The sequence below is a fragment of the Prionailurus viverrinus genome, chromosome E3 (genome assembly GCF_022837055.1).
Source record: "Prionailurus viverrinus isolate Anna chromosome E3, UM_Priviv_1.0, whole genome shotgun sequence".
Classification (NCBI taxonomy): Eukaryota; Metazoa; Chordata; class Mammalia; order Carnivora; family Felidae; genus Prionailurus; species Prionailurus viverrinus.
The window spans coordinates 2,662,501-2,684,174 of NC_062576.1; the positions used below are offsets into that span (position 1 = coordinate 2,662,501).

Below are 21,674 nucleotides of genomic sequence, written 5' to 3' on the forward strand. Positions count from 1 at the left end.
CCAACCATCCATCCATCCAGTCATATAACCAACCAACCAACCAACCAACCAACCAACCAACCAACCAACCATCCATCCACCCACCCACCCACCCATCCATCCATCCATCCATCCACCCACCCACCCATCCATTCACCCACACACCCAACCATCCATCCATCCAGTCATATAACCACCCAACCATCCATCCATCCATCCATCCATCCATCCATCCATCCATCCATCCATCCATCCCCCCTCCCATTCATCTACCCATCTATCCATTCACCCATCCATCTACTTATCCATCCATCTACCTATCCACCCACCCACCCATCCAACCATCCATCCATCCATCCACCCACCCATTCATCCATTCACCCACGCACCCAACCATCTATCCATCCAGTCATATAACCATCCATCCATCCATCCATCCATCCATCCATCCAACATCCACGTGCCACCCATCCAACCAGCCATCCATCCATCTACCCATCCAACCAACCACTCATCCAGCCATCCATCCATCCCTCCACCCATTCACCCATCCATCTACTTATCCATCCACCTACCCATCCACCTACCCATCCATCCATCCATCCATCCATCATCCATGTGCCACCCATCCAACCAGCCATCCAACAACTCACCCATACATCCATCTACCCGTCCAACCAACCACTCATCCATCCATCCATCCATCCATCCATCCATCCATCCATCCATCTCCCCTCCCATTCATCTACCCCTTCACCCATCCATCTACTTATCCATCCATCTACCTACCCACCCACCCACCCATCCAACCAACCATCCATCCACCCACCCACCCACCCGCCCATTCACCGATGCACCCAACCATCCATCCATCTAGTCTTATAACCATCCACCATCCATCCATCCACCCATCCATCCATCCAGTCATCTAGCCAGCCAGCCATCTACCCACCCATCCATCCATCCACCCACCCACCCACCCATCCATTCACCCATGCACCCAACCATCCATCCATCCAGTCATATAACCAACCATCCATCCACCCACCCATTCACCCATGCACCTAACCATCCATCCATCCAGTCATATAACCAACCAACCATCAATCCACCCACCCATCCAGCCAGCCACCCACCCATCCATTCACCCACGCACCCAACCATCCATCCATCCATCCATCCATCCATCCATCCATCCATCCCCCCTCCCATTCATCTACCCATCTATCCATTCACCCATCCATCTACTTATCCATCCATCTACCTATCCACCCAACCATCCATCCACCCATTCAACCAACCATCTACTTATCCATCCATCACCTATCTATCCACCCAACCATCTATTCATCTACCTGTCCATCCCTCCACCTACCCATCTGTTCATTCATCCATTCCTCCACCCCCATCCCTCCATCTGTCCACCCATCCATTAAGTTAATTTTTATTGAAATTTAGCATTTACTGAAAATCTACTAAGGGTCAGACTTTAGAATAAAAATATGACAAAAACATAGCTGTCGTCGTACTTGAGAATGTGTGACCTATGTAGTAAGAAGAATGTGGGATACAGAAATTATGCAACAATTTAGCGGGTGCAGTGATGGGTACTTATTGTGGCAGCAGTGAGGAGGAATGGAGGGAAGAGGAGAGCAGGCGGGCTCCCTGGAGGAGGAGGTATGTACTAGAGACCTCATTCACTTGCTGGGTGACCCTGAACATATCTTCAATCTCTTGACCTCAGGTTCTCCATTTACGAAAGGAGAGTGGGGTCAGCCCAGGCCTAGAATTCCCCGCGTAAGCCCAGGCTGGCCGGGGAGCCCACGCTAGGCCAGGTTTAGCATGTACACTCCAGGATGTACCGCAAGGGAGTTGGAAGGGATCCGGGGAAGAGCCAGCAGGGGAGGTGCTACAGGTCTGTGGGTGATTTTGGGGGACGGAGGCAGCCTAGAACCCCCGCCCTACAGCACCTGCAGCGCCCTGGCTGTGAAAGCACCAAGGGGAACACGGGGCATGCCTGCCGAGTTCAGAGCGGCTGAGTGGGATTTGCAAACGAGGCTCTGCCTACCCTCAGACCGTTCTGAGAAAGGAGGGGGGTACCGCGGTGGCTGCAGGAGCTGGCGCTCAGAGAGGCGAGGGACCCACGTCCGTGTCCTGCCTGCTCCACATGGGGGGCTGAGAACCTGGGGCCCGTGCTGGGCTTGGCCTCTGCCCATCTGCGAGCCCCTTGCTTCCACCAGAAGTGGCCGCCATTATGCTGGTTTTGCAGGTGAGGGACAGAGAGGTGGGTGACCTGTCCCAGATCAGTAGCGGTGGGGGGGTGGGGCACAACCTCAGCTGGAGACCACTCGCCTCCAAGAACACCACCTCTCCCACCAGGCACACTGTGCGCGGAGGCCCTCCTGGCCGGGGCTGTAGAGGGTCTGCACCACGGGAGGCCGGACACTGGGGGTGCCGTCTCCCACTTCCCACAGGGCCAGGCATCCTGGGAGACCTGGGGGGGCATTGCTGCCAACATCCAGTGAAAGACTGCGTGCAGAACTGCCCCCCCAGGAATGAGGGGCGTCCTGCTCCTGCTTAGGTGCGTCCCACCCCGACAGTGACGCTGACTGATGCTTACAAAGTCCGCACCCCCACCCGGGGCTGTTCTGAGCACTCAGTACCACATGTTCCCAGCCCCGGGGCCCATGTGAGAACCTCCGGGTGGGGGAGGGGCTCTGCACCACGGACTCCCGACGGGTAAGGCTGCTCTGCCCGCAGGACCACGGCTCGGCAGCGGGAACAACACCACGATGAGTTCTAGAACACGACGTGGGGTGAAGGGAGCCAGATGCAAATGGTTCCACATGGCATGGTTCCATTTACAGAAAAGTCTAGAAAACGAAAACCAACGTGTAACAAGAAGGAGATGAACAGTGCCTGGGGCAGGGGGTGGAGGGGGGCCCGAGGGAGCCTGTTGAGGGGACGCAACGTTCCGTCTCCTGGCTGTGGCTGGGGTCATGGGGTGCAGGCATTTGAAACACTGCACGCTTAAAACGGGGGCGTGTTGTTATGTGTATACTGATCCTCGGAGGACTGACTTCTGGTCTCGACGTCCCTCCCTCACCTCCCCTAGGCTGACAGTAAAGAAAGCAAGCGTTGGTGAGGTGGGGGAGAGGCTGGGACCCTGGCATGTGCTCGTGGGAACGTGAGGTGACAGCTGCTGGCCACACGAGGGTGGCAGCTTCAAGTTCAAATGGAACGGAACAAAAAATGTGGAATCGCCACGGGAGCCAGCCACCCTGCTTCCGGGCCCAGCCCCCCAAGAGCCGGAGGCGGGGGCCTGAAGAGATGCTCACTCGCCCACATTCACAAACAGGATTCACAACAGCTGAGAGGCGGGAGCGACCCACGTGTCCACGGATGGGTGACGGAGAAACACGATGTGGCACATCCATACCGTGGGATAGCGTGGGCCGTAACTGGGCTGGCACCTGCTACCACACGCGTGGACCTCGAGGACGTGATGCTGAGTGAGACGAGCCGGGGGCAAAAGGACAGATACTATACGACTCCCCGGAGGAGACAGACTCACAGAGAGAGACAGACAGCGGTGGGCCCTGGGGTGGGGGCGGAGCTTCGGCTCGGGAAGAAGAGACAGTTCTGGAGATAAACGTACCGACTACCCCTGAACCGGACACTTAACACGGTCCGCGTGGCACATTCCTTGTTACGTGTATCTCGGCATAACTAAACCCCGCCGGGCACCTGACGGCTGGCTGGTGCGGGGTGGCCCCAGACGTCCATGGTTTAAACACGGACGGTGCTGAGGACGATTCCAGCTCGCAGCCAGTACTGGGGCTCAGTGCCGTGTGCAGGGCGTCTGACCGTGGTCCCCCAGCCACACCCAGGACACGGAAGCCCTAGCGATGGGTGGCCTGCCTCTTAACCTCAGGGCTCAGAGCGGGGACCCCAAGTCACGTCTCCTGACACGCTCTGTGACCTCCGCCCTGAACCTTCAGCGTGAACGGGGAAGCCAAGGCCTGCTTCCCCTGCTCTGGGGCCACAGGGCGCTCCGAGAGGGCCGGCGTGGTCCCCGGGCCCGAGACCCGCCCTGCCGCGCACAGCAGGTCTGCAGGCTCTCCTGACGCGCCTGGCGGGACGCAGGAGGGGGGACATGAGGGCGGTCCCGGCCTGCACTCACCCGGCTTGCACATGGTGAGCTCCATGGCGCCTCCGGAGTTGAGCAGCTTCTGCACCAGCGCCTTGGCCAGCACGGTGGGCGTGAAGAGGACGGGCCGGCGGCGCTCGCAGTAGAAGGCGCGCACCAGACTGTAGGGGATCAGGCTGAGGTTCTTGCCGAGCTCGCTCTCGGGGTCCGGCTCTGGGAGGGGACAGGAAAGGGCCGGCTGGGACGCCCTGCCCGCCCACCGTCCCGGGAGGCTTCCCGGCCCCACGGAGCCCGCTGGCCGGCAGGAAGGTCTATGTGACCCACGGGCCAGGCCCTGTTCCGGGAGCTGAGGCGAGGGCCCTGCAGCCTGGTGCTTGCATTCGGCAGGAAGGGGGCGGGGGGTGGCGCGTGGCAGGCGGCAGGTAAGCCCGTGATGAGCCATACTGTTCATCACTGCGGGCAGCGGCGGGAGCTCTCCGGGAGGGGGCGGCAGCCGGACGGGCACGGATGGCTTCACTGAGGACAGTCGGGGACTGGGGCCAGCACTTAGACACGAGGAGGCAGGGGAGGACAGCGGCAGAAGGGCGTTCGGGGCAGGGGTGGGCAGGGCCGGCTGAGAGGGGCTTGGGGCTTATGTCAGGAGCTCTGGGACGCCAGCAGCGTCGGAGGCAGGGGGAGACACGGCCTCCTTTCCACCTTTTCAAGCCTCTCTGGCTGGTGTGTGGGGAGCAGAGCGGAGCCAGCCCCGGGCAGCTCGAGCAACCGCCTCCCCAGAAACCGGCATCTTGTGGTTCACTTGGTGCCCTGCCCCGGCCTTCCGAAGGGCCGGTCTGGGGGGGAGCCCAGACCCTCTGATCATCGGCGCCCGGGCCAGCCCGGCCCCCGAGGACAGCAGGAGGCCTGGCCGGCCATCGGCACACCCTTCCGCAGGGCGCTGTGCGGCCGGTGACCCCTGGCCGGCTTGATAAATGGCAAGAAACAGGCAGCGGGGAAAGAAATCAATAGGCGAACGCTTCCCAGCAAACAGCTCCAATTAACACGGGCATCTGGGCTCAGACCGACTGCAGCGAGCGTGCATCAGGGGTGAGCCTGGCGGGACGCCGCTCTGGGAGGCCGTGCGCTCCTCCCGCCAAGGCCACACAGGTCCCCTGGAGGCTCCCCCCATGGGGGAACCCCCTCTTTGGAGGGAGCAGGTGTCCCAGCGCCCCTTGTGGGGACCCAAGGGCCTTGTTGGGACTCCCGCAGCCGCCAGGCCAGCAGGAGGTGGGAGGGGCGAGGCGGTCAGCACCGTACCTTCCTGCTTCTCGGTCGAGGGCCTGCTGGCGTCCAGCGACGACCGGGCCAGGCTCCCCAGTGGGCTCCCCGAGACGATGCGGACCCGCTCGTTGCTGTTCATCCTTTTGTACTTGTTCTCGGACCTGCTGACGAACTGGAGGACAGAGGGCGGGTCCTTTGCTTCTAACCAGACCAAGCTGCCTCAACCCGGGCACGGGCAGACCTCTGCTTGGACCCCAGCTCTGCTCCTGGGGGCCAGGGTCAGTCACCTCCCCCTGTAAAAATGGGAGATGTCCAGCAGGCCGAGAGGGGACGTCATTGTAGGTGAGCCAACAAACAGATGCCCACTCCCTCCTCCCTAACCAGGCACGAAGCCTGCCGAGGGCTGGGGTGCGAGAGGCCCTCTGGCAATCCCCAGTGCCTTTTGGGGAGCCGCGGGGGGGGAGGTCCCTGGCAAGGAGCCCCGCCGGCAGGATGGCCCACGGACCGCCCGCCTGGGGGCCCTGTGCAGGATGGCTCCACCTCCCGCGACACGGCTCTCTACAACCCCTCCCTTGGTATCCCCCAGTCCGCCCAGTACAACTCAGAGTTGAGCCCTGGAGGGTGGAGAGGGATGCCCCAGTGGTGGACACAGAATCCGAGTTCCCACCACATTCCCTGGGCTACTCTGAGTCTCTCCACACCCTCCTTCTGTAGGGAGGAAAATCCAGGGAGCTGAGGTCTTGGCCTGGCTCTGTGGTCAACTGGTCCTTGGGTGAGCCACCCGGAGACGCTCAAGGTTGCCAAGTCTCGCGCGACACGAAGACAGTAACGTGTTCCCGCGTGGCCCTGCCTTCAGGAGGAGCTCAGATTCGCTAGGGTTCCCTTCCACCTCCGTATCTTTCTGGCACCTGTCTGCGTCTACATGGTTTCTGGGCCATGCCGTGAACCACTCCTCTGGGTTTCCTATGTCCCAACAGCAGGATGGCTCAGTGGAGTGTGGCACACCAACTCCACGGGGGCCCGATTAGCAAAGTACCAACACAGAAACGTCCTCGAGGGACCGCACCTTAACGTGACTCACTTAGCTCTGCACAGAATGCTTACTGCATTTATGTGAAATTTCTTCTGAAGACAGCACCTACTAGGCTAATCAGTGTTCCTTATATAACGGTTCATGCAAAATAAAAAAAACTCATTATAGAATTAAGTACAAGCGATAAGTTTTTTCTGGTCCCACAGAGCTATGATGTGTCCGTGGTCAGATAAGATTTAAAGAATCTGTACACTTTCTCTTTTCTCCTCGGCTGCCAGGATGCTCAGAGATACGTTTAACGCTCAGTCTGAGGGACTACACTGACCCGGATACTTGCGACGTTTGTTTTCTTCTCCTGATACACCATCTCTGATTTTTTTCTAATAGCTAACTTGTTTAAATTCTTTTAGCCATAGGTCTTCAAATCTTTTACGAAAGTGGGACTGCTTCCAACAGGTGTAGAGACTGTCTCCCGACATGTCACCGTGAGGATCAAACGGGACGGGAGGTGGGAGGTGCTGTGAAAAGTTGCAGGTGGTGCACAAACACCAAGCACCGATATTCTGAAAGAGTCTTCTCTTCCCAGCAGCGGCAGGGGGGAGCCCCGGCAAAACGTGACCGCAAAGTCAGTCGGCGCTCTGGACAACTTTACCTGGAGGAGTTGGCCGAAAAGGAAACTTGCCCGAGAGAGGCGGGGACTGACCCGGGGGTCACTGGTGGAAACCGGCTCTTCAGGCTGCAGGGTGTTCTGAAATCAGGTATCAATCGGTCAGATGCGCTGGGCTCGGCAGGACGCGTGAGCCCAGGAAGGCTGCCGAGAACCAGAGACACGTCCTCAAGCCCCCTCTGTGCCAGACGTGGAATCGAAGCGTTCCAGACGGGGAACGAACTCGGAGGGTAAGAGGAGCCCCGAGACTCGTTCCGGCAGAGGCTAGAGACACAGAGGAAACGCTGTCCTGCCACCCAGCTTGGGGGGGGGTCCCTGAGGGCGGGGCCCCTTCTGGGGGGACCGTCCCATTCCCGAGGAACCAAGTCCCTGATGACGTCAGCGGCTCCCATTCGTGAGCCGTCCGGAAACGAGCCTGGGGGCTGGTGCAAGGCTGGCAGGGCTGTGGGGTGACCTACCCGGAGCGCCCTCAGGGTGTGGTGCGTGGGGTCCGCCTCCTCTCGGCTGCCCCTGTGCATCAGGCGCTGCAGCTTGACCAGGAGGAGCTGCTGGGCTCTGGGGAGATGGGAGGGGAGGGCAGACCCTCAGGGCAGGGCCTGGGGAAGCCGGCGCCAGCCTGCCCCTGTGCCTCCCAGCAGGGTCTGGGGCCGGGGGGTGCTCCCCCAGGGAGGACATGAAACCCGGCCGCTGGTCTCGAATCCTGCAGCCAGTGCTGGCTGTGGCAAAGTCACTCCCCTGAGCCTCGGTTTCCTCATCTGTAGACCCGGGCTGCTGATGCTGACCTCACGGGGCCGTCCTGAGGGGAACGTGCTTCCCGGGAGCCTGTGCGCCTAACCAGAGGAAGGCTGACGCCCCACTGCTACGTGATTACGGAAGGATGTCAGGGAGGTGACCCGCGGACAAGCAGTGAGCAGCAAAGGGGCGTAAAACCGAGAGACCACTTTTCTACAGATGACCGGGAGAGGTGCCCTGGGCATTAGGGAAGCAACAGGGTTTAAGGGAGCAACATCCCTGGGGAGGCAGGGGAGGCTTCCAGGAGGAGGAGGAAACAGGCGGGCCTCAGTGGCCACAGGCGGAGTCCCCCTGGGGCCCCCTCTGCTGGGCAGTAGCCCCCCCGCCCTGGCGCCGGCCCGGGCCTCACCGGCTGTAGCTGGGTATGGTGCCCACGTCGAGGTCATGGTCCGTGAAAGGGTCGACCCTCGCGCACAGCCACTCGTGCCTGTCCTGGTACATAGTGTCCCGGACGTGCACGATGTCGTCGCACTTGAGCGACATGGTGCAGGCGTCCAGCTGGCTGGAGATGTTCAGGTTCAGCCGGACATAGAACGAGTCCCCGGACGTGACCAGGCCCTCCTCCATGTCCTTCAGCAGCTTCCGGTACCCTGTGGGGGCACACAAGGCGGAGGGCATGCGGCCGGCGGTCGCGGGGGCCTCCCGCTGACAAGCGCCTGGGGGCGCAAATCCACCCGTCCCTGCCCACAGAGGACACGCCCCTATGGTGCGTCCCCCTCAGAGCTGCGGGGACTCCCCGCGATGAGCGAGGTGTCCTTCGTGGCTTTCTCTCTTTGCCTTGGCTGTCAGGGAGCTCAGAGCTAGGTTTTGTGCTAGGGTGCAAACAACCCGGGGTCTCCGCTACCGCGAGCGAATCCGCTACCGCGAACGGATCCGGGATCTCCGCTACAGAGAACGAATCTGGGTTCTCCGCTACAGCTAACGAATCCGGGGTCTCCACTACCGCGCACGTATCCGGGGTCTCCTATAGAGTGAACTAGTCAAGGTTTCTGCTACAACGAACGGATCTGCAATCTCCACTACAGCGAACAGATCTAGGGTCTCTGCTACAACAAAGCAATCGGGGGGGGGGGGGGGCGGGGGGCGCGTCTACTAGAGTGAATGAATCCGGGGTCTCCGTTATAGCAAATGGATGCGAGATCTCTGCTACAGCAAACGGATCCGGGGTCTCCGCTACTGCGAACGGATCCGGGGTCTCCTATAGAGTGAACTAGTCAAGGTTTCTGCTACAACGAACGGATCTGCAATCTCCACTACAGCGAACAGATCTAGGGTCTCTGCTACAACAAAGCAATCGGGGGGGGGGGGGCGGGGGGCGCGTCTACTAGAGTGAACGAATCCGGGGTCTCCGTTATAGCAAATGGATGCGAGATCTCTGCTACAGCAAACGGATCCGGGGTCTCCGCTACTGCGAACGGATCCGGGGTCTCCACTACAGAGAACGAATCCGGGTTCTCCGCTACTGCGAACGGATCCGGGGTCTCCTATAGAGTGAACTAGTCAAGGTTTCTGCTACAACGAACGGATCTGCAATCTCACTACAGCGAACAGATCTAGGGTCTCTGCTACAACAAAGCAATCGGGGAGGGGGGTGGGGCGGGGGGCGCGTCTACTAGAGTGAACGAATCCGGGGTCTCCGTTATAGCAAATGGATGCGAGATCTCTGCTACAGCAAATGGATCCGGGGTCTCCGCTACTGCGAACGGATCCGGGGTCTCCACTAAGGAGAACGAATCCGGGTTCTCCGCTACTGCGAACGGATCCGGGATCTCTGCTACATTGAACAAATCCAGGGTCTCCTATAGAGTGAACTAATCGGAGGTTTCTGCTACAACGAACGGATCTGCCATCTCCACTACAGCGAACAGATCTAGAGTCTCGCTACAACGAAGCAATCGGGTGGTGGTGGGGGGGGTTCTTCTAGAGAGAACGAATCCGGGGTCTCCACCAGCGTGAACGAGTCCGGGGTCTCGGCTACAACTGCTACCCCTGCCCCACCACCGTGGTGGCTTTTTGCTTTGACTCTGGCAGGACTGCACGCAGCAGACCTCATCCTTCTTAAGCGCTGTGCCTGATGAGCTCTCACGGCCCCTTGGTCAACACCGGTCTCCGGGGACCGCCGTCCCGCCTGCCGTCACCGGGGCCGAGCTGTGCCTGGCTCACGGAAACGGAGGCACAGGCCCTGACTTCCGCGTATGGCTTCCGCAGCTCGGCCTCGTGTCTGTGACCCTCGTCGTGACGCTGCCACGTGGCGCCTCCGCCCGGTGTCCCTTCTCTGGCGGGCGCATCTGTGCCGTTTGAAGGTTTCGGCTCTGAGGGCTCGCTCTGCCGCGAACGCTCTCCCACGGACCTCTGGTGGCCCGTGCCCTCGTCTCCCCTGGCTCTACTCCCAGAGCTGGGACTACTGGGTCCTTGGTCATCCACACATTTAACTTTCGTGGACACTGCCCAGAGGTGTTAGCACACGGCTGGGCCATGGCACCTTGTCGTTTTAACCTTATTTGATGTCAGGGTCCTTCAGCGTAAGTTTTTACAAATCCCGTTGGAGGACGCAGGGCATAAGCTACAAACACAATAAATGCAGCAGACCGAACGCCTGTAACATAAATCCCGAACCTAAACCGCCAATCAGCTCCACACGCTCCGAGCCGCACCACACAGTGGAAGCTAAAACCGCCCTAACAGTCAGGCCCGGGACGTCCACGCCACACGCAACAGGGAGGCCTGAACCAACGGGGCTGTCTGATCAACGTTCAGGGAGAAATGGGGGATCCCTGGTCGGGTCCTTCCCACGCCCCTGGGCGGGGGGTTAAGGCCCATCGCTGGCTGAGCTCTCTGCCCCCTCGAAGAAAGGCCCTACAAATGGGACCCTGAGAGGCGGGACCTTCCCTGCACTGAATTCGGACCACAGGACTACACCTCTGGGGGGCACTGCTGGCCAGCGTGCTGCCTGGAGACTTTCTGCTGGGCTAGGAAACCAGGCTGGGAAGAGGGGAGGAGCCTGCTCCTGTGAGGAGGACGAGGAGGAGGACGAGGGGGAGGAGTAGAGAGAAGAAGAGGAGGAGGAGGAGGGAGGAGGGAGAGGAGGAAGGGGAGGGAGGAGGGGGAGGAGGAAGGGGAGGAGGAGGAAGGGGAGGGAGGAGGGGGAGGAGGAAGGGGAGGAGGGGGAGGAGGAAGGGGAGGGGAGGAGGGGGAGGGGGAGGGAGGAGGGGGAGGAGGAAGGGGAGGAGGGGAGGAGGAAGGGGAGGAGGGGAGGAGGAAGGGGAGGAGGGGGAGGAGGAAGGGGAGGAGGGGGAGGAGGGAGAGGAGGAAAGGGAGGAGGAAAGGGAGGAAGGGGGGAGGAGGAAGGGGAGAAAGGGGGAGGAGGAAGGGGAGGGAGGAGGGGGAGGGGGGAGGGAGGAGGGGGAGGGGGGAGGGAGGAGGGGGAGGAGGAAGGGGAGGAGGGGGAGGAGGAAGGGGAGGAGGGGGAGGAGGGAGAGGAGGAAAGGGAGGAGGAAAGGGAGGAAGGGGGGAGGAGGAAGGGAGAAAGGGGGAGGAGGAAGGGGAGGGAGGAGGGGGAGGGGGGAGGGAGGAGGGGGAGGAGGAAGGGGAGGAGGGGGAGGAGGAAGGGGAGGAGGGGGAGGAGGGAGAGGAGGAAAGGGAGGAGGAAAGGGAGGAAGGGGGGAGGAGGAAGGGGAGAAAGGGGGAGGAGAAAGGGGAGGGAGGAGGGGGAGGGGGGAGGGAGGAGGGGGAGGGGGGAGGGGAGGAGGGGGAGAAGGAAGGGGAGGAGGGGGAGGAGGGAGGGGAGGAAAGGGAGGAGGAAAGGGAGGAAGGAGGGAGGAGGAAGGGGAGGAAGGGGGAGGAGGAAGGGGAGGGAGGAGGGGGAGGAGGAAGGGAGGAGGGGGAGGAGGAAGGGAGGAGGGGGAGGAGGAGGAGGGGAGAAGAGGGAGGGAGGGGGAGGCTGGGCCCCATGTGTGGGGACAGAGCATCATTACCTTCCGCTGCCCGGCGGACTGGGCATGCCGGGAAGGAGAGCGGGCTAGCAGGCGGCAGTGGGGAGAGGCTAGAAAGTGGCTATTTACGCTCTGTTGAAACATTCATGAGCCCCAGTGCTTGAAAATAAGATCCAGCTGCAGAGATCATGATGCGGGGAGAAACCCGGAGGTGGAGCAGGCGACTCAGACTTTGGGGAAACAGAAAAGCCTAGCGCTCACTGCCCAGGAGTCGAGGCCGCGAAAGAGGAGCCTCAACGAAAGCGCCGCTGGGGCCAGAAGCGGGGGAGGCCTTCTGGAGGCGTCCCGGAGCCACGACCACGGGGCCGAAGGCGTGGTCCAAGCTGTGGCTCCGTGGACCTGCTGGTGCCAGAGCGGCCGGCCCAGAGTCCCTGCCCGTGTCGGGGGCCGGGACGTGAGCAGGGAGAGGGGTGAGCCAGGCCGGGCAGGGAGGGCCGCCCCCCCTGCCCCACCTCTCCCGCCCAGCCCGGCAGTGTGCGTGCGAGCGGCCTGGCTCACCACCTGCAGCCAGGTGTGGCGGGACAGGTGTGTGCTCACCGGCGCTCACATCCGTCGCCCTTCCCTGCCTGCTGCCCCTGATGGGGCCGGGACGGCGGGCTCCTCCCACCGAAAAGGTGAGCAAGTGGAGGGCGCCCCTCCGGGACCCACCGCGTCTGGCGTTCCACCGGCATGGCCGAGCGCGGGTGAGTCCCGCGGCCTTACCTTCCTGGTTGACTTTGTAGTGCAGTGTGACGGGGCCACTGCACCTCTGGATGGTCCAGTGCACCTCCTCCTTCGTGCACGTTTCCAAGGGGACGCTCTGCCTCTCCCCTTTGATGTAGCCTTCCAGCTAGACGTCAAAGACATGCTGTTCTCCTCGGCTCCGTGGGCAGGCAGAGCTGCAGGGGGGAGGCTGCCCCACAGGGAGGCCGAAGCACCCCTCCCAAACAGCGACCGGCCCGGCGTCGCTCGGAGCAAAGGCAGCACCCCGCTTAAGCTCGTGTGCCTCCCCGCGTGCGGGCGTGTGTGTGCAAGCGTGTGTGCACGGGCTCCAGAGACACGAGTGAGGGCCTTCCGACGGGAGGGGCCCGGGCCGACACCGGACGAGGGGCCCTGGCCCTGCCGCCCTCCAGATCCCCCCGCCCAGCTTGGGCGTGGGGGTGCCCTCGGTCAGCACCCGTGCAGCAGAAGCGGGGAAGGTCACGGGCACCCCGGCTGTGCGGCCACTGCCCCCTGGTCCCTCACCCCCAGCAGCTGGTGGCCCTCGTGGAGGCCCGCCTTCTCGGCCGGGGAGCCCGGCTTGACCGCGTGGATGAAGCTCCCCCGGGCGTTGCCCCCGAGCAGGGTGAGCTGTGAGGCGAGGCTGTCGCCGTTCAGCATGGCGTGCTGCGTGGAGGGCCCGGAGCCCCGCACGTGCCCCACCGATGTGACAGACGGCCGGAAGGGTCTGCGACAGGGAAAGAAACTGGTGAGAGCGTGGTGGTCGGGACACGTGTACTTGGCCCAGCCAGAGGGCAGGCTCCCGTGGCAGGTGGCAGGGAGCTGAGGTGAGGGAGTGCAGCCAGCTCCTGCTGGGAGGGCACGCGGGGAGCGGAGCTGACCCCCGACCGGCCGGCTGCAGTGGCCACATAGAGCTTACTGAGCCACCTGAGGTCTCGGGCACACGGGGCCACCTGCAGGGAGGGGCCCGGCTGATGAGGGCAGTGGCCCGCTCTTCTCCTTCTGGAACACCAGCCCAGCGGGCTGCCTGTGTCTCAGGTGGGGCGGGGACCTGGGGGGCTCAGAGTGTTGCTCCCTGGCCTCTCCCACACCGTGTGGCCCCGGGCAAGCCCCTTCGTCGCTGGGCCTGATGGGGGGGGCGGCTCGGGGGGAGTGGTTTCTGGCTCTAGGACACTAGGTTTCCTGGACTCTGGTTCTAGAACACAGGTGAAGTGGATGAGCCCTTTCTGGGGACTCGAGCGGGTGAGTGGCCTTTACCCGCCGCCTCTACCGCCAACTCCCGCTCCCCCTCCCCCATGACCTTCCCGGTACCTTTCTAGAGAGAACTTCCTAAACATGAGGTTGACTTGCTCTAGGTCGTAGGCGTCCAGGCCCTCGGACTGGTGGGAGGAGGAAGAGGAGTGGACGGATGAGGGGCCGTAGGAGCAGTGCTCGTGACTGTCGTCTGCAAAGGAGCCAGCACACGTGAGGACGCTCCTCCCGGCCTCCCTCCCAGAAATTCTCCAGCTGGGCCAGGACGCCTGCACAAGGCGCTGCATGGAACGTTCTTCCACAGAGCAATCCCCCTGCCTCCGGCTTGTGACCGGTCTCCGTATTCTCATGTCGGGGCCACCCCGGGTCTTACCATCCCATCTACCCCTTGGAGGCCTGTGGGCCGGGGATGGGGCCCGAAGGGCAGAGTCTGGACCCAGTGTGGAAACCCCTCTTCCCAACTCAGTGGGGCTGGGGCTGGAGAACTGGCCGGGGCGGGGGGGGGGGGGGGTGGGGGAAGACGCCCAGCCCCACTGGGCCGCGGCACTGGGAGGGGGAGGGGGGAAGGCGCAAAGCCGGCTCCGGGCTGATAACAAAGGCCTCTCTGCAAAGAGAAATTTGTCCTGACGCTGCAGAATGCCTTGGACGGCTGCCCAGAATTCCAGCTCCCCCCTTCCCAAACTCCTTCACTTCTTCTCATCACCCAGCCTCTGTTAGGTGCTAACCTCCCTTTAACACTTGATGGCTCCTGATGGTCTCCAGTCAGGGAGAGGGGCTAATCCTTCACTGTATCTGCTGGCAGCCTGAGCTGCTGACGGGTGGAGGCAGGGTGGGGGGATCCGGGGCACGAGGGGGGGCTGGCAGGCCACCCCCGGAGGAGTCTGGGCCAGACTCAGGAGGAGCAGGGGGACTGCCGTCTCCGGGAGGCTCCTCTCCTGCTCCTGTCTTCTGCCCGCACGGTCCACTGGCTTGCAGCTGTTCCACCTGGGTGTCGGCCAGGGCAGGGACCCAGGGGCAGGAGTCTCTGCGTCCCATGCACCAGGCGTGGTGAGGCACAGGGGCTCAGCGTGGGCTCAGCTGAACCAGACACCCTGGTTGTAAGGGGCCGTGCTCCCGGGGGACCCAACCCTCCTTCCCGGCTGTCTGCGTGGTCTAGGCCAAAGGAACAACCCCTCCACCACACCGCCTCTGCGGGGGGCCACTTCAGGGTCGTCACGGACCCTCAGTCTCCCTGCGGCTCGGCTGCCCCCCGCCTCTGGTGTCAGGGGAGGACAAATGACTCCAACTGCTGCCCCACCTCACTTCCCGCCCCCTCCCCACTGCCACCCCTCGTCTCGTTGGGGTCGGTTGGCAGCTTCACACGGATTTCTGAGGCCGTCTCCCTGCCTCCCGCCCACCCCCCTTCCGCGTTCCTCGAGCTCTCCACGGCTCCGTTCTTTCATCTGCAAGACGAGGGGGAACAGTAGCCTTTCTGCAAATGGGCGTTGCTGGTTCGAGTCTCTTGAAGCACCCACAACTGACGGACTCTGGGCTCAGCAGCTGTGCGGCCCCGCTGCCTCCGGAGCAAGTTCAGGCGCGGCAGGCCGCCCCACCCCCCACCCCCCACCCCCGGCCCGGAAGCTCCCCAGGGACGGAGGCCTGGCCCCCTGGGCACAGACAGGACGCACCGCCCTCTTGGAAGCCACGTCACGCGCGTTTCTGAGGACCTATGAGGTGCAGGGCCCCAGCCGGAGCTGGAGGGTCGGGGGCGTGGGCAACGTGGCCCTGCTCCGGCCAGACGGCAGGTGGCCGCCACGCCTCTGTGCCTCTAAGGTCTGTCAGGTACCTACCATCAAAGTCCAAGGCGTCGAACCCGCCACTCTCGTTGTCGTCTTCCACGGTGCTGCAAGACACAAGGGAGGGACGGGGCGGGGGGGGGGGCGCGTGTGTGTGGAAGCTCTCCAGTGGTCGAGGGAGGGGGAAGGTTCTGGAATGTTCTGGTTTTGAGAGGGCAGCGTGGGCAGCAGGTGCGCGGAGGGCTGGACGCTCTGCTGGAGGCCAGGGTGTCCCAGGCAGCCAGCGGAGGCCACAGCAGGTGAACCCGTGAAGGAGGAGGCCCGTGAAGGGCAGGTGAACAGTCTCCAACAGCCCCACCTGCTGCTTCCCAGTCACGCTCTCGTTACTCACACAGAAGGCTGAACATCTGCTCGCGCGATACGCCTCGTGCAATGGGCCTCGAGAGCCGACCGTGCCCTTTGACACGATGGGCTAGGACAGGAGCGAGGGCGCTCCGGGAGGTCCGAGCTCCCCCGCGTGTGGTCCCCGCCACAGGGTAACGAGGCCCAGACCAGGCCGCTGGCAGGGCCGCGGATGTGGATCCCAGCCCACAGGCCGCTCTGTGCTGTCAGCCCTTCTGGAACCACCCCCCCACCCACCCCGCCCAGCGATCTCTGACTCGGAGCCCACGATGTCAAACATCCAGTGCCTGGGAGCATCTGAGTGCCCAGGCAGGCCTCCAGGGTGGTCTTCTCAGCTGGGGACAGGAGCGGTGGGGAAAGGGGAGGGGAGGTGGGAAAGGGGAGGGGAGGTGGGAAAGGGGAGGCTGTTTGTGGGGTCTACCGCTCTTGGGCAGAAAGAGTACCCCCCCCGCCCCCCTCGCTGTGGGGCCACGGCACAGGTGACCCTGGGAAAGCCACAGGCCTCCTCGGAGCCTCAGCCTTCTCATCTGTAAAGCGGGTGGCATCCTGTCTGCCTTCCCAGGTTGGGTCAGGGGCCGCTGAGTGAGAGACTGGGGGGGGGGGGGCACGTCTCCCCTCCTCCCTCCCAGCACCCACCTCCGGTGAGGTGCGTCTTCCTTATAGCGCCTGACAATAGAGTCGTTTCCGGGGGGCTCAGCGGTGATTGACATGATGCTGGAGCGGCTCCGGTGGGGCTGCTGCAAAACACGCGGGTGCGCTCTGGGGAGCCGGGCGCTTACACGCCCCTGCCTCCGCGCGACAATATCACATATGTGGGGACTAAACCTAACGACTGCGTCCCCGCTCCCGATGTGGGCAGGCAGGCCGGCGAGGCTGGTTCTCAGCAGTGACCTTGGCCAGAGAAGGCTTGTGCCCAGCCCCGGGGTGGCCGCAGCCCAAGCTCTGTGCACAGCTGCTCACACATCTGCTGGCCTCGGGAGGGGGCAGGAAGGGCGCAGGCGGGAGTCCGCCGTGGCTGGGTGGGGGGAACAGGCTGAGCTCCACGGCCCCCCAGGCTGCACCGGCCTTGGGCACCGACTCTGGAGAGGCAGACCCTCTGGGGGGGGTCTCGCTGGTGGCAGCAACAGATGTCCCCGGGCGGCATGGCCGCTGGAGGGTGACCCTTTGAAACAGGCCTGCTGGCTCCTGGCAAGGGCTGCCTCCGATAAGAGCCTCGGATTTGGCCCCCCAGAGTTGCAGCGAGACAGGAGCCATTCGTTATCAAACCCCTGCATCCCCCAGGGCCCGATTCTGGAAGCTGAGCTGACAAGCTTCCCGGGGCTTCCCCTCCAGGGCTAGAATTTCTAATCCCACGCCTTCTGCTGCCTGCCTGCGGGGAGTGACACCGGATGCAGGGCGGGGGACCCTGCCAGGCAGGCGGGGGCGGGGGTGGGGTGAGGGGGAGCCTGCGATCCCAGCTGCTGGGCTGCCCGAGGTGCCAGGGGCCCAGGACCTGCAGGAGAATTTTCTGCCTCCGCCTGTGCAATCCTAGGGCTCCTCAGAGGCCCATCCCTTCCTCCCGCCAAGTGTTAAATTGGGAAAGCAGGCGGCAAGAAGGTGTAAATACATCCTGAGGCTGTGGAAGCATCCTTAAATAAACAAAAGGAGGGCTGGGGCTGCAGCCCCAGAATGACTCCACTTGCTGGCTTTAGGAGGGTGCAGAGAGGAAGGGGGGGCCAGGCTTGCTGGGGCAGACGAAGGGGGGGGCCCGGGTTCTGAGCCAGAAGGGGGTGTGCTGGGGACCCCGCTTACCATCTTGGAGAACGAGGTGGTGATGGGCAGGGATCTGGAGGAGCTGGGGCTCGCGTCAGTGCCTTCTTCCTCATGGCCTCGCCCTGTCCTCGCAGCAGCAGGAGGCAAAGGGGCAGGGAAGAGGGGCTGAGATCCCCACGGGCACCGAGCACCCGGGGGCTGTCCCGGCTGGGCGGCCTGTCCTCTGAGGGATGGTGTGTGGCCGCCTCCTCCCTCCTGTGGTTCCCCCCCAGCTGCAGGCTCCTGGAAGGGAATCTGGTCTTGCCGACCAGTGTGTCCAGCCCCAGCCGGGCCCAGGGTGGCCTCGCTCCAGGCTGGACCGTGTCCTCTGTCTCTGAGGACTCGGGCTGGGGCCCCAGCTGGCACCCTGTGGATCAGCGGACCACGTGTCTCTCGTAGAGCGCGAATGTCCCCGCCCCAGGACCTTGTCCTCGAAGCAGATCCCACCATCCCTACTAGACAGGCCGACTGGAGACTGGGGCCCATGGGGACTGAGTACGTCCCCTCCCCAGGAAGCCCCTGCCGCCCCTCCTGCACCTTCGGGGGCTCCCTGGGGCTCTGTGCACACTTGTCTCAGCCACTGCCTTGCTGCACAGCCTGTCAGTCACCCCACGTGCACGCACAGACACGTGTGCGCGCCTCCGTGTGGGAGCACCTTGGGACGAACCCACACCTCACGCTAAGCAGGGGCAAAGGCTTGGGAAGAGTCCAGAAGCTCCGTCACCCTGCCGCCTCCTTTCCCTTTTCTTGGGGCAAACACTTCTCTGTTCCTCCACAAGCCCCAGGCCCTTTACGCCTCCCTTCTGATAAAGGAGGTTCTAGAGATACTTGGGTTGGCGATGACAGGAGTCGATGGGCCTCCCCTGCCCCCCCGCAGATCCCGGAGGGCTTGTTGCTCCTGCCCTGTCACCTTCTGCAGCCTTGTTCCCGGCACCCCCTGCTCTGAGCTCTAGAAGGGCAGCACGCCGGGCTCAACCCCGCCCCCGCTCCCCACTCTGTCCTGGGCGTCCTTCCAGAGGTTGTCTCTCTTCCTGACGCTCTTTCTCCAGCCCTCCTCTGTCCCCCCTTTCTTGAGTGTCCGGAGCCCCTCTCCCCCTCCTCACTGGTGGCCCTGCCTCAGAGCCCAGGCTCACAGATGGACCCACAATGCCTGGCAGGGAGCCTGAAGCTGTGAGCAGAGCTATGAATTCCAGCTGAGGGATCAGGGGCTCCGGGCTGACCTCAGTGCATGTGCGTGTGTGTGTGTGTGACAGACGTGACCTTTATGGGTCTCAGCGCCCGCCCTCTCCCGTGACGATGGACGTGAGATACTGCCGGACCCCCTCTCCCCGGGGTCCCCAGGCCTGTCCAGGCTGACTGCACACGACTGATGGCCACAATGGGGAAGACGGACCGGGAGAGGCAGAGGGACGGACAGACAGGAGAGGGGTCCGGGTGTGCACCAACCTTGGAAATCTGAGGCTCGCTTCAGGCTGATGGGGGATTTAGCTCTCTGCAGCTGCGACACGGAGGGGACAGAGGAGGACAGAGGGCACAAATCAAACAAGGTCCGGGACACGGGTCAGCGGACGGAGGGGCCAGAACGAATGGAGGAAGGCTTGTGACGCCTGCCCCCCGGGGACGCGGCTGGTTCCAGGGCTGACGGTGGCGGCGGGGGAGGCCCCGCACAACCAGGTACACGACGCAGGGGAATTTCAGGAAAGGACGAGGCTTTTGTCCCCGCCGGGCCCGTGGAGCTGGCGCCTTCCGGGGGGCCTGGCCTGTGCTGCTGGGCCCCTCCCGTGTGACACTATCTGGTCCCCACGCATCCCGCAAGGAGCGCTGAGTGGATGGCTTTGCCGCCGTGGTAATCTCCACGTAACGCTTACTTTGTTCCCTCTCCCTCTCTGACTTCTGCTACACTCGTGGGAGACGGGAGGGCTCGTGGGAGACGGGAGGGCTCGTGGGAGACGGGAGGGCTCGTGGGAGACGGGAGGGCTCGTAAAAACAGGATTCCCACCCACAGGGCTAGAACACGTGGAGTCCCATCGGGTCTGGGTCTACCAGACCTGCGTCCCCACCGGCCTGTGGGACCCCCACCCCCCACCACACGGCCCCCACCCCATGGCCCCCAGCCCAAGGTCCCCGCCCCTCAGCCCCTACCCCCATGGCCCCACGGTCCCCACCCCACCAGTCTGTGGGACCCCCACCCCGTAGCTCCCACCCCCAGCCCACAGCCCCCACGCCCCAACTCAGGGCCCTCACGCCACAGCCCTCAGCTCCCCACCCCACAGCCCCCAGTCCCCCACCCCTTGGCCCCCAGCACTCAATGTCCAAGCCCCACCCCGTGCTCCCACCCTGTAGCCCCCAACCCCATGTCCCCATCCCGCGGGCCCCACCCCATGTCCCCACTACTCCATGCCCCCCCCCCCCCCACCCTGTGACCCCGTGCCCTTCCATGTGCCGGTACCTGGATGCCCTTCAGATTCATCCTGCGCTTGGGGGGGTGACAGGGTAGGAAGTATCTGCTGTCTTCTGGTGACTCCTCCGAGGTTGACGAGTCGTCGGCTTCCTGACCGTTGGTCCTGGGGCTGGCGTCCCCGAAGTTCTGAGAGATGATGGCCACTGGCAGGTTCCTGGGCAGACTCTGGGGCCGGGGGAAGCCAGTGAGGCCCCCAGCTTCAAACTCAGGACGACCCGCTCTTCTCCCTGGCCCCCACGACCCCTCGGTGCCCAGGCTCGGGGTTCTAGCCCCACCCGCTCCTCCTCACCAGCCTCCTGTCCCCGTCTCCCCATGGGGACGTCCCCCTAGCGGGTCTCTGCCCCTGGGGCCTGTGTGGCCTCCATACGTCCAGGTGCAGCCCCGGGCCCGAGCTGCGAACACAGAACCCGCCGCCGACCGACGGAACGAGCCCAGAAGCAGCGCAGGCCCCGTCCTCGTGCCTCGGGCCGAGCCGCGGGGGCAGCGACTCTGTCCCAGGTGCCCCCCCAGATCCGCGCCACCTTCGTGCTGCCGCCTCCAGACCCACAGCTCCTTGCCTTCTCCGCACAAAATCCATCCAGGTCCCCGAATAACTGGGCCTGGGCGCACGACTCGGCTAGCTCCTGCTGCCCGTCCCCGCCTCCCCCTCCCATCACGACCTGCCGCTAGCATGCTGCGTGTGGCACCGCGGGCCTCGCTCAGGCCGTCCGGGGCTTGGAACGAGGCCCCGTCCTTCCTCACCCAGCCGGGCGCCCCCACAGCTTTCACCTGTCCACTGAGCAGACGCTCCCGGGCCCTGCCCGATGTCGGGCGCCGGGTTATGGGCTTCACGGAGAAAAACTACAACTGCCCAGAGGGTCGACAGGGTAACAGAGGCTCCTGTCTCCATCACGGGGGCCGGAGGAGGCCCGACTGAGAGAGCCACGCCTGGGCCCAGACCACAAGGGGCAGACCTTGGGCAGGGGGAGCCGGGGCAGCGCTGCGAGCGGGGGGGCCCGAGGCCACCCCCAGCTTGTCTGAAGGGGGTCTTGCCCGAAACCCTGGCGGAGCGGAGGCCTCCTCCCCCGGGGAGCCCACGGCCCAAACCCAACACGTGATTTACAATTTGTGTTGAAGCGTCATGTTCCCGGATCTGCCTCCGGTGCTAGACTTGAGTCCTCGGAGGGTCTCACCCCCATTTCCCCGGGGCCACCGACCGGTGGTGCCCTCAGCTGCTGGGGTCTGGGTTCCTTCCTCGGTCAATGAGGACAGTGATCACACCTTCCTGGCGGGACAGGTCTGTGGGCTACGGGGGCTCGCAGGCAGATGGCACTTAGCACGGCACCTGTGTGTGACCGCGCGTGAACCCCGCTGCTATGACGAGGACGAGGTCCTCTGCTCTGATGGCAGTGCTCATTCATTCCTGGGGCCCCGGGACCCTGTGGG

The 21,674-nt window shown here is 63.5% G+C and overlaps 1 protein-coding gene across 8 annotated transcripts in view; it reads right to left on the reverse strand.

Annotated features, from left to right (window-relative positions):
* CARD11 (caspase recruitment domain family member 11) overlaps positions 1-21,674 on the reverse strand; it is a 145,499-nt gene that overhangs the window by 8,297 nt on the left and 115,528 nt on the right. For all 8 annotated transcript variants that reach the window (XM_047837670.1, XM_047837668.1, XM_047837667.1 and 5 more), the window contains 13 exons: positions 20,238-20,414; positions 19,235-19,286; positions 17,789-17,871; positions 16,634-16,734; positions 15,650-15,702; positions 13,881-14,013; positions 13,095-13,296; positions 12,573-12,699; positions 8,228-8,468; positions 7,545-7,641; positions 7,072-7,167; positions 5,423-5,558; positions 4,163-4,342 (listed from right to left, as the gene is read on the reverse strand). In XM_047837670.1, coding sequence (XP_047693626.1) covers positions 4,163-4,342; positions 5,423-5,558; positions 7,072-7,167; positions 7,545-7,641; positions 8,228-8,468; positions 12,573-12,699; positions 13,095-13,296; positions 13,881-14,013; positions 15,650-15,702; positions 16,634-16,734; positions 17,789-17,871; positions 19,235-19,286; positions 20,238-20,414 — 1,678 coding nt within the window. The remainder of the gene's footprint in view (positions 1-4,162; positions 4,343-5,422; positions 5,559-7,071; positions 7,168-7,544; positions 7,642-8,227; positions 8,469-12,572; positions 12,700-13,094; positions 13,297-13,880; positions 14,014-15,649; positions 15,703-16,633; positions 16,735-17,788; positions 17,872-19,234; positions 19,287-20,237; positions 20,415-21,674) is intronic.